General features: G+C 40.5%; 1 protein-coding gene across 4 annotated transcripts in view; it reads right to left on the bottom strand.

Annotated features, from left to right (window-relative positions):
- Positions 1-7,092, bottom strand: part of cacna1ba (calcium channel, voltage-dependent, N type, alpha 1B subunit, a) — a 228,730-nt gene extending 221,638 nt beyond the window's left edge. For all 4 annotated transcript variants that reach the window (XM_028577443.1, XM_028577440.1, XM_028577441.1 and 1 more), the window contains exons 1-3: positions 6,669-7,092; positions 4,444-4,549; positions 2,930-3,069 (exon numbers count right to left, since the gene is read on the bottom strand). In XM_028577443.1, coding sequence (XP_028433244.1) covers positions 2,930-3,069; positions 4,444-4,549; positions 6,669-6,928 — 506 coding nt within the window. In that variant the 5' untranslated portion in view covers positions 6,929-7,092. The remainder of the gene's footprint in view (positions 1-2,929; positions 3,070-4,443; positions 4,550-6,668) is intronic.
- Positions 7,093-11,037: the final 3,945 nt, after the last annotated feature.

The raw sequence follows: 11,037 nt of genomic DNA on the forward strand, positions 1-11,037 counted from the left end.
GTATTATCAACAATCATTTATAGTAAAAGACTGGTATGGTCCTAGAATAAACCCCTTATGGATGAACATGCAGGGACACAAAACAGATCTCGGCATCATTCCAGCAAAACCAGACTCATGCTGGTGGATAGCATTTATCATATTTTCCACTGACTGCTTCCCCTTCTTTTCAGCCAACAGGAACAAAGGCTCAGTGACTTCCAGAGACTTCCACTGGGAAGGGCGGTTGATGAGAGGTTTGGGAATTAGCAGAGGCCCTGTTTATTCCAATGAGGTTAGTGACACAAATCCCAATAGATGGGACAAATAAATCTCTGTATCATAGGGGTGTCACGATTCTCTAGCCTGGGTGACACCAGACCCTTCTCAGCTGTAACTGAGAGTGGGTCTGGGAAAGGTTCATTGACAGTTCATTTCCAAAGGGGCGTCACCAACGGACGCCGCTCAAATGCCTCTGAGCGCAACTGGATAGTCCTTCAACCAATCAGAGCAACGATCCGGGTGACGCTGCGCTTCGCTAGCTGTCATGTTGAATGTAAACAAAAAGCTGCTCTGGGGACATTGGAAATGGGTTTGAATGGGCTCTTCGCCAGACTGACTTGCAGAGCAAATCTCAAATTTGCCCGGAAGATTCTCCAAATCCTCGATTCACTTACATTTTCGATTCTAAGGTCACGATTCGATTCAATTCTCGATTATTATTTTTAGACTACACTTTTATGCAATATAATATCTTTGTTTGCAATGTGCCACACTACATTGTCAAATTTAAAACATTTATTAACAACATCATGTTACGATAACATATCTTCAGTCAATTGGGAACTTGACAATTTATCAATAAAGTAAAAAAAAAAAAATAGATTTGCCGACAATGCCGCGGGCAGACGCTTCGCCGCACACACAGCGGCTGAGCAAGAAAGCAGAGAGGGTGACTCGGCAGTCCGCTAACTTTTTGCTCTCTCTAATATAACCAATATCAGCTGCTCTGTTTAGGCTACAAAATGTACATGTAGGCTGAAATTCAACTGTGCAGTTTTGTCGGGATTAAGCTATAAGCAGAAGGAATCTCTGCTAGCTGCTAAGCTAATGTGCAATGGTAAAAATACAGAATATGGTACACGCACATAGCAGAGCTTGCAAACTGTGTGTTTTGTCGACAACGCGAACGTCAACATAATTCACTGGAAATCCAAAATACTTCCACACTTTCACACACTTCAGCGAAAGAGGAGGGGGCTCAAGTTCTGTTGATGGATCTCCAGCATCTGCAGTTGCCATGCTATCTTTTGACTGGCTCTAGCTAAGCTACAGGAGGTTGACCGACTCGCAGCACTTGACAAGCCGACAGGACGTGACATGGGGGCGTGGCAGTATCGACGATTATTATTATTATTATTATTATTAATAATAATTATTATTATTATTATATTATAAATATTCAAGATTGTTGCTTAATTTCGATACATTCATACATACATACACCCTTACTGTATCATTATGTAAGAGAGGCTGGGCCGTCCCCTAGGGGAAATAGCAAGCGCCAAGGGACTTTCTGCAGTGTAACAGCATCCTCTGTCACTACCCCCGCCCTTCCCCAACAACACTGCAGCCTGCTCTGCTCTCCATCCCCCCAACACCAACAGCACCTACTCCCATACTAGCTTTCTCATCCAATACCAAGAGATCCTCTCTGTTTACTCCACTGAGATGATAGAATGAAAAAAAGAGCTTACAACTGGGTTAACATCTTAAAGCCTGCTTGGAATGTATACAGCATAAACCAGTAACTATATGGCAATATTGTGTAGTAGGAATATACGATATAGACAGTACAATCAACTGCTGAGAGGATCAAAGACAACATTTCACCCGTTCTATTAGTCCACGCCGATTACAAACACTTTAGCCAAGTCAGCAGAAAGTATCGATGCCATTCAAGACTGGGGCCAAAGTATGGGCACAACACCTTGCTTCATACTATAGTTTAAATCTTTTGAATGCACAATACAAATATGAGTAATGAATAATTGGCAGCACGGTTGGCTCAGTGGTTAGCAGTTCGGCCTCACAGCAAGAAGGTTCTGGGTTCGAATCCATGTTGTCTCGGGCCTTTCTGTGTGGAGTTTGCATTTTCTCCCCGTGTTTGCGTGGGTTTCCTCCGGGTGCTCTGGTTTCTTCCCACCATAAAGACATGCATACTAGGACTACAGTTAAAAATTAGCCCACCGGCGCATTTACAGAAATGTTGATTAATGTGCATTGTCCTATTCAAATAAACTTACAACAGCATAAATGGTTGAAAAAGTTAGCCAAAAGCGATCGGTCAGATAAAACGTCAGATTTTCATGAGCTCAGAAAAACAGCCGTGATTTCAGCTGGAAACTTTCAAAACAGTCGTCATTTGACACAAGCTCCAACACAACGTGCTGTAACAGTCCATTTCACAGGGATGAAACAAGCTCTGACCATCACTACTGAAAACGCAAAAATGATTTTTAACTGAAGGCAAACCTCGTTATTGCTGGGAAATGTGTATGGTTTTCATAATTTCTAAATGTGTGATGATGGGGCAGTGCAACAAAATATCTCGCTGAAATCCGATTGTTGCACTAATTTCTGCAATGTACATACAATGATTTTCCTCTGGTTTAGTGCATGTCTAATGTGGACAATTTCACCTTATCGAGAATCTGATTATTCAGACAGGAAGAAAACACCCTGCCATCTGGAATGGCTTGGCTCTACTGATCATTAGACAGTCACACACACACAGACACAGACACAGACAGAGACACACACACACACACACACACACACACACAAACACAAACACAAACAGGAGTGCTCCCCTCCCACCATTAATCGCTGCTGCCCATCAGCTCTGTCAGTTAGCAGCTGTATAAGCCATTAGGCCAGTGCTACTCACCCTGTTAGGACCACCACAAAGTCCATTACATTCCAGCCATTACGCAGATAGGTGCCTTTGTGAAAGGCAAAGCCCAGGGCGATGATCTTGATTCCAGCCTCAAAACAAAATATTCCGATAAAATAGGGCTCTGTGTCGTCCTGTTAAAAAAAGAAGAAGAGAAGAGTAAGGAGGATTCATGAAATCACAGACATTCCATCTGGCGTGCCAATAAAATCTAAATTGGCCAGTCAATGTCATAAACCAGCTTCAGGGTATCAGCCTGTAGGTCTATAAGATTCAGTGTCCCATGAGCATCTACAATGCATTATCAGATGCTTCAACACCCTGAGGTGAAGCATCTGATCATCTCAGGAACTACTAAAATTGAAGACACTGAAGTCATGTGCTCAGATTTTTTTTCTGGGAATTTGGCACCTCAGGATATGAACGTCTCCCGCACAAACAAATTACACATGGTGCGTATTTAATTAGGGGATTCCAGTATTGATAGATTCAGTGTATTTCAATTTAGTTAGTTGAATTTCTTTTTAGATGCATTCTTTTTGGTGTCTGGTTAGAATTTGTGTGAAGAGGTTAAGGCTAAGTATTTCTAAAAACCCTGCTACGGCCCTGTTCAGTAACCACTTTGCAGTAGTCCAGTTCCTTTTTTGTTAAGAAAGCTGTCAGGTCAACTAAACAATGAATTGATTAATAGAGAAATAAGTGGCAGATTAATCGATAATGAAAATAATTGCTAGTTGCAGCCCTACCACACACAGGGACACCGCTCCCTGACAGGAGTCAAGACATACTAATTTGTTTCTGGAATGATTATTGGGGCTATAGATAAATAGTTAGGTAAAGGTGTTAAAGCTGTATAGGAGATTTTATAATGCAGTGACACTATCCTGATGACACATCTGATCACTTCATATCATCATGAACTCTGCGGTACGTCCATCAGATATGGGTTTCAGCCCATCTCAGGGAGTGGATCAATGAAAGCGGGCAGCTCAGAGGCTCCTTGCCTCCGGGAGTGACATTTTATTCGTATAACAGCCCTGCCCCTGCCACCACTCTCTGCTCTTTGATTGGACAGAAGGGTTCACAGCACTTGTTTCTTTAGTGGAAAGATTCAACGCGAGATCTGGGGTAAGGGGAGGGCGCAGCAGGGGTAACCTGAGGTAATGATACATAGGGGGATCAAAGGCAGCACCGCAAGGTTCTGACTGCTGAGGAGGGACTCATTCTGACACTGAGGGAAAAAATGAAATGTAATCCTTCTTTGTATTTAAAGGAGTGTGTGTTTAACATAAATCCAATGTTCAGCAGTTCATAAAAGCAGAATTACTATTGCTGTGTGTTATCAGCTCATATTTAAAAAAAAACTTAAGGCATTTTGGCTCTGAAATTTCCAAATCCATGATCACATTTTCAGACAGAGCACAGCATCACAGTGTAGAGATTTTTTACTATTCTATGAGACACGAAGAGCTGTACAGAAGGAAATGAAAAGCAGTCGTGCAACTTACCAAACGCTCTGACATTGGTGTTTTGTCTGACGCCGGTAGGTGTTGCTCCAAGGCCAGCACAATGCAGTTGGCAATAATGGTGGCCAGGATCATGTACTCAAATGGAGTGAAAAACGTTAAGGAACTCTCATGGAAAGCAAATTCAATGGTCTCGAAACATGCAAACACAAATCACACCATTAAACCAATACATCAAATTTTCCAATTAAAAATGGGAAAGAAAATCCTCCCCAAACTCAAAAACCACTATTGGAAACATACGGTTTTTTGACCTAGCTCATGCATTAATGGTAAATATCAGCTTTGGTGCTTCTTTCTGTCATACCAGGAGAAATCCATGAACAGCCCAGAATGCAATGCAGCAATAAAATAAAACATACTGTAGAATCTTTCATTAGAGCATCCACTCCCATCAGCCCCCACCCCGCCTCATTAAAGCCGACTTTCAAACCCCACAGACCTAATTTATGATGCAGACTTCCTGTTTAATTTTTAAATTCACAAGCCCAGGCTGAGATTACCCTGATTACATCACCAGGGTCATTTTCTCAGACTCTGGAAAGCTCCCTGAAGACATTATATAACAGTTTTCATCGGCTGACTAGTCCTCATGAGCAGTTAAACTGAACTTTACATTTGGTGGATTGTCCTTTTTACCTCAATGGCCACAAACTAGCTGGTGAGCTAGTTGTATATATACTGACATACAGTCCTCCTTAGAAGCAAGTTCACACATCTTCTCTTTTACTGTCAGTTAAAACAAATGTTGGGACCCTCATCAGAATGCAACATTTATGCAGTATTGTATAACAGGAGAGTTTATTATTCCTATTATTTCAAAACATTATACACAGATTTGTGCAGATTATTGGCTATTCCAACATCCCCTCAGGACAGTTCCAGCTCTGCCAGGAGGAGGACATCTGCAGGAGAGACAGCTGGCCACTGGGCCTCCAGATGCTCGGGGCCACAATAGAGCCTCCTGCAGCGTTGCCATGATTGCTCTGCATCAGGATAAAGGGCTGAGTTATGCACTGCATCAATGTTTGCTCAGCACTGGGGGTTACCCACCAGTGTCTTAAGCATTGCAACACCTATAACACTCATTCACACATGAGGTATTTTAACAATGGCTTTTCCCCAAAAAAGTAGAATTGCTAATTCGAAAGCTGCATCCTGCTGCATTTTATTGCAACAGCCTGTTTGTTTGGTGTCACACCCATGCAGTTTGCCACCGCCTTGATGCTGAGGCCAGAGTGCTGTTTGCTGGGAGTTCAGCACCCTGGACAGCACCCTCTGCAGACTACCGCCTTCACAATGAAATGTCAGAGACAATGGTCTGCCAAGTAAACCTGCACAAAAGTGTCATCAAGAAGTCAAACAACTTTAAAATCGTAATTTATGTGCTATATCTTAACCCAATTAATTAATATATTTATATAATTAAGGATAGAATGCATGATGCCTGTTCTGACCAGAGGTTTCATTCAATACACAATAGAGATGAACAACAGAATATATCTTCCTGGATTAAGAGCACCCGTTCTTTTTCAAATGAGAGTCTAAGAAAATAAAAAAAAAGTACTTTGACAAGAAACCCATGTAATAGAACACTTGGCATGAATCAAATTTATAAAATGAAGTAAAACATAAGTAAAAACAGCAATCAGCATGCACTGAATCTTCCCAAAGGGTTTAGCTTTTGGTAATTGCTAATCGATTTTCTATCGAAGTTCTCTTTTCTCTGAGGAGAAATATGACACAAGCACACCGAACCCCATTAGACATGTGGCTCTTTGAGGTTCTTGTCAACAGTTGTTGCCGACATACGTACATGTAAGGTTTAAGCAAGGTTTAAATAGGAGCTGGCAGAATATTCATTCTACAGAAAATTGGCTGATTAGATCCCAATTGTGGCACAAGCTACCCAATTCCCTCTATATTTAAGGCTGTGGAAACAACAGGAGAACCAACTGAAGTTTTACATGTTAGTGATAAAAACGCTTCTTTGCATAGGCTATATGGTAGGCTATATATGCCAAATTAAAGAGTCTATGATTTTGTTTCATTTAAGATAGTGTATCATTACCTAGATAGCCTACATCTTCTGCCGGTAAAAAAAAAAAAAAACTACCTTAAATAGACATACTTTACGCGGAGTTGGGCGTAATGATCACGGGATAGAACGATCATGTATGATGGTTAGACTAGACTGTAAAGGATATGGCCACTCCGTGATCTTTTTGGCATATTTCCGTATGATATTATCCTCGCTGAAGATGAACAGAGAGCGGTTAACGGAGAGGCAGCTGTGTTTGACTGGAATGGGGTTGTAAATAGCCATGGTCCTGGCTCTCTGGGCCATCGTCTGCTTGTACATCCTCTGGACCCCCGGAGGCCCCGGCAGCCGGCTGGCCCCTCTGGCCGGGCCCACGGGACACATGCCTCCATAGCGGCTAGACAGTTCGTCTTCAAAGCGAGCCATTCCGGGATAGCACAGATCTTTCTGGAGAAACCGAAACTGACACCTGGCAATAAATGGAGAAGAAGCATCACAACACACACTGCCCCGTACCCCAGGTCCTTTAGGTGCGTGTAACGTCCACGAACATAAGAGTCAAACATTCACAACAAATCAAATGAGAGAGGGGGGGGGTCTCTTTTTTCATCAACGTTAGTCCGTTATCGCCTCGTCTCTGCTGCTTCCCATGCTGTCAGTGTCCCCGATTTGAAATTGTTGCTCAAAGTTTAGATAGTCAGATTCCATGATGCATCATTTTTCACGGTGTCGTCGGCTGACATGCCCTGGTCCTCGGAAGGGGCCGAAATATACCGGCGTCACCGCTTCAAGTCCGTGCTCCGCAGGACGCTCTTTAAATACAGCTGAAAAAAATAACCGCGAACCGTCAGAACAGATTTCCCTCCAGAAAGCCTCCACAAGCGACACGATTTCTGATTCTTGTTCCCTAAAGACTTGTTTGCATTTCGAGTTTAAACGCTGAACGACTCTTCTTTGAACTGTCTCGCCCCGCGGCCAAGGTAAGAAAAACGAGCCGCCCTCAGCTTCCTTGTATCGAGAAGAAATCACGGCAGAGGAGATTGTTTTCCGTAAACTGGCCGTTAATGTGACTGTAGAGACACTACTTTCTCCACTGCTCCCCATCCAGAGACTCCCCACGTGATAGAGAAGACGCCAGTCAGTGGCTCCACCTTGACCAGCCCTGTTACCATAGAAACAGGGAGGAGAGAAGAAATACAATACTTCCGTGATTACTGTCAAAATAAGAGTGATAAGAAGACGCAGGGTTCGTCCAAAGTCAAATTCAAGCACTTTTCAAGTACTTTCAAGGTCCATTTTAGAGCTTTTTTTTCAGCACTTTACACCACCGTTAATTACATACCAGGACTTAGTCAAAATGATTATTTTTTTAATCACATTAAAAGAGATATTGCTATAAACAGCCACAACTGTGTGCCGTAATAGCACAAGGATCAGATCTTTAAGCAAAACACAAGTTTTATTTTTCAAAAATGTATCACTGTCTAAGTAGACTTGGCTTGCTATCTAACCTGCCTGAGTCAACAGATGTTTATGAGCTAAGCGGGTCCAGTCAAAGATCGTCTCTGGTCCATTGAAGGCCTACACCGGAGGAGGACGGAACTTTTAGATTTGAGCAAAACAAGTTGCAACGATTCTTGAGGCAAAATTAGAAAATGTGAAGCCCATACCTCAATGAAATATTGACATTTAAAAAAAATGTATTGGTATACGTCTCTAAAGCCATTCCTGCTCCCTATTGCACGTTCTGCCAACCTGAACAAAAACTGGAACTTTTCTGCACATGGTCTGGGAGTGTGAACAGGTGCAGGAGTTCTGGAATAAAACAACATCAATAATATCTGATGTGATAGGATGTCGACTTCCTACTGACCCGATTGTTTGGTTACTTAATGATCACTCTAAATTACACCTGCTTGGGAGACGGAAGAAAATCTGGGGCCTGTTTCACAAAACCAAGATAAGGGATTAAGCCGGGATTTCCTGGTTATCCTGGATGAATTTAGCCTTGACTCGGTTTCACGAAAGCAGAGGCACATAAATCACCATGGAGATTTATTCTGTGCAGCTAGCCTGGTCCTGACCAGGCTAACAGCCAGGATTTATTTAATCCTGGAACCTTTTCTGTTCACTCAGCAGTGGTTTTACCCTATTGTTATCAGCCTGGATTAAAATACAACAGGTGCATATTGCTGTTCATTTGAGTACTGTTATTATTTAAAGTTGTGACCATTATTTTTTTTTGTAATTATAAATTTGTCATTGTTACTGTTATATTGCTGTATGAAGACTGCTGTTCATATTGTTGTAAGAAGTTTGATGAATATATTATGGCAGTTGTTGAGATAATTAGAAAAGGCTGATAAAATTTCAAATGAGTTTTAAATGAAGTCTGTTACTAAGGGCAATACATACAATGCTGTACATTTCTATAGTTCCCCAATGCACCTTAAATTATTTTAGTTTATAATTTCTTTTTTTTTCTTTAACAATAAGGATCATGTTTGTTCTGCTTCCATGTGCATTGTATTTGGCATTCTTAGCACACAATTTGTGTTGTCCAGTAAACTGGGACTATAATTTGGGAGGATTGTACAATTTTAAGAACATATCCTAACTGTACAATCCTCCCAAATTATAGACTTAGTTCACTGGACCAGTAACTATCTAGTGATGTAGGCTACTGTACATTCATGTAACAACAGGGAGAGGACTCCTTAATGTTTTTTGACCTTATATTTTGCCTGGGGGGAAATAACTGATGAATATACTCTGTTCCATTCATGTTTATAGTGTGCATGGAATTTATCACTTTATTATCTTTATAGTTTCTAGAATTTACAGTGCAATTTCTTCAGTGTCTTTATTTTCTATGTCCATATATACCAGGGAGCAAGGCATATAATATGTAGAGAAGGAAACTCGTCCTCTATAAAAAATAAAAAAACGCGAGAAAAAGCGTGACAGATAATAGCGGCCAGACTAAATGATAGTCTAAAAATATACATTTATGAACTACTGCTCTTAAATGAAACCATTCAATGTGTCACTTGTCATTTGCAAAAACGAACACCTGTACACTTTGCATTAAAAGCGAGTAGTGGAAGTTAATATGACTTAGGAAATTAATATTTTAGCCAATGAGAGAGAGGGAGGAACAGAGTGAAAGAGATATTTACGCTTCATATTCTAGCGTTTTAGAAAATGGATCTTCATGGTAAATTTCCTGAGTTATCTTCTGCTTACTTTTAAGGCAAAGAGTACAATTGTTAATTTGTGCAAATGATTAGTAGCCTAATCATCGAATGGTATGATTATGACGGTTTCCATTCAGAGCAGTGGTCAGTTAATGTAGATATTTAGGCTGCTTATGCATTCAGTCGGTCCGTGATCGTCTGCTACGCTTTCTCTCGCTGTTTCAGTACAGCGGCCGTGTTATTTTCTTTTTATTCAAATAATGTGTTTCACGTCATCATACTTCCACAAAAAGCTGCTGCTCACTCTGTATAAAGTAGCCTATGTACAATGCGTATTCTCCATTTTGGCATCAGTAAATCTGTGCTCGACCTCGCGGTCTTTTGAGGAAATCCGTGGACGCGCATCTATCTGAATTAGTTCAGCCTGGCTCGACCTAGTCGCTCCTCCTCAGCCTGGCTTGGCCTTCGTGAAACGCACCAAGCCAGGATGCACAGATTAGACTAGGTCAAGCCTCGCTTTATCAGTTATCCTGGATTTATATATTCTGCTTTTGTGAAACAGGCCCCTGGTTATATAGCCGGATCAACTGAAAGCAAAATAAATTATAGCTCAGCGCTGGCTCCCTCGCTTTTGTTCAATTGTGTTTGTATGTTTTGTATGTTCTAAAATATAAAAATAATAAAAAATTGATCTAAAAAAAAATTAAGCAAAAGTATGCTTCTAGCTGACTATACAGTTATAACAGGACTTCTGAGATGTTTGAGTTAGGCTATATTTATTAATTCACAGAGATTAAAATCAAACCGAACTAATCGTAGGCTATGTAGCTAAACAACAATGGAAATGTGTAAAAGTGAAAAAAGTCTGGAAAGGCTTATGGATTACCTTAATCCAAACAATTTGAAGCTGATTAATATTATGTAATTTTATGACATTGAAAAAAGAACACAATTACAAAACAGAGATTTAAGTATTTTATAAAAAATACGCTGTAGGACTTAAAGGAAGATGTAATTTTTACCACATGAGAAATGTATTAAAAATATAGTTCCACTAGTTAGGAGCTTTGTATTGCTTAGGAAACAAAAGATAAAATGAGTGTATGGTTGAGTTAAAGTGAATCTGTGAATTCATTTGAACATAATTCCTCTCTCTGAACTGTATCTTTGTTAAAGAAAAAGTACATATTTGAGACATTTTTATTACAGGATTGTAAGGAGTTGAGTTTTCTGAAATAACTTCACAGATAGTGCCTGTGTGAACAATCTTCAAACAAATGATAATAATAAATAATAAAATTTCATATTATTAAAGCCATTTACAAGTGCGCTTTCTAT

Source organism: Perca flavescens, chromosome 5 (genome assembly GCF_004354835.1).
Source record: "Perca flavescens isolate YP-PL-M2 chromosome 5, PFLA_1.0, whole genome shotgun sequence".
In the NCBI taxonomy this organism is placed as follows: domain Eukaryota; kingdom Metazoa; phylum Chordata; class Actinopteri; order Perciformes; family Percidae; genus Perca; species Perca flavescens.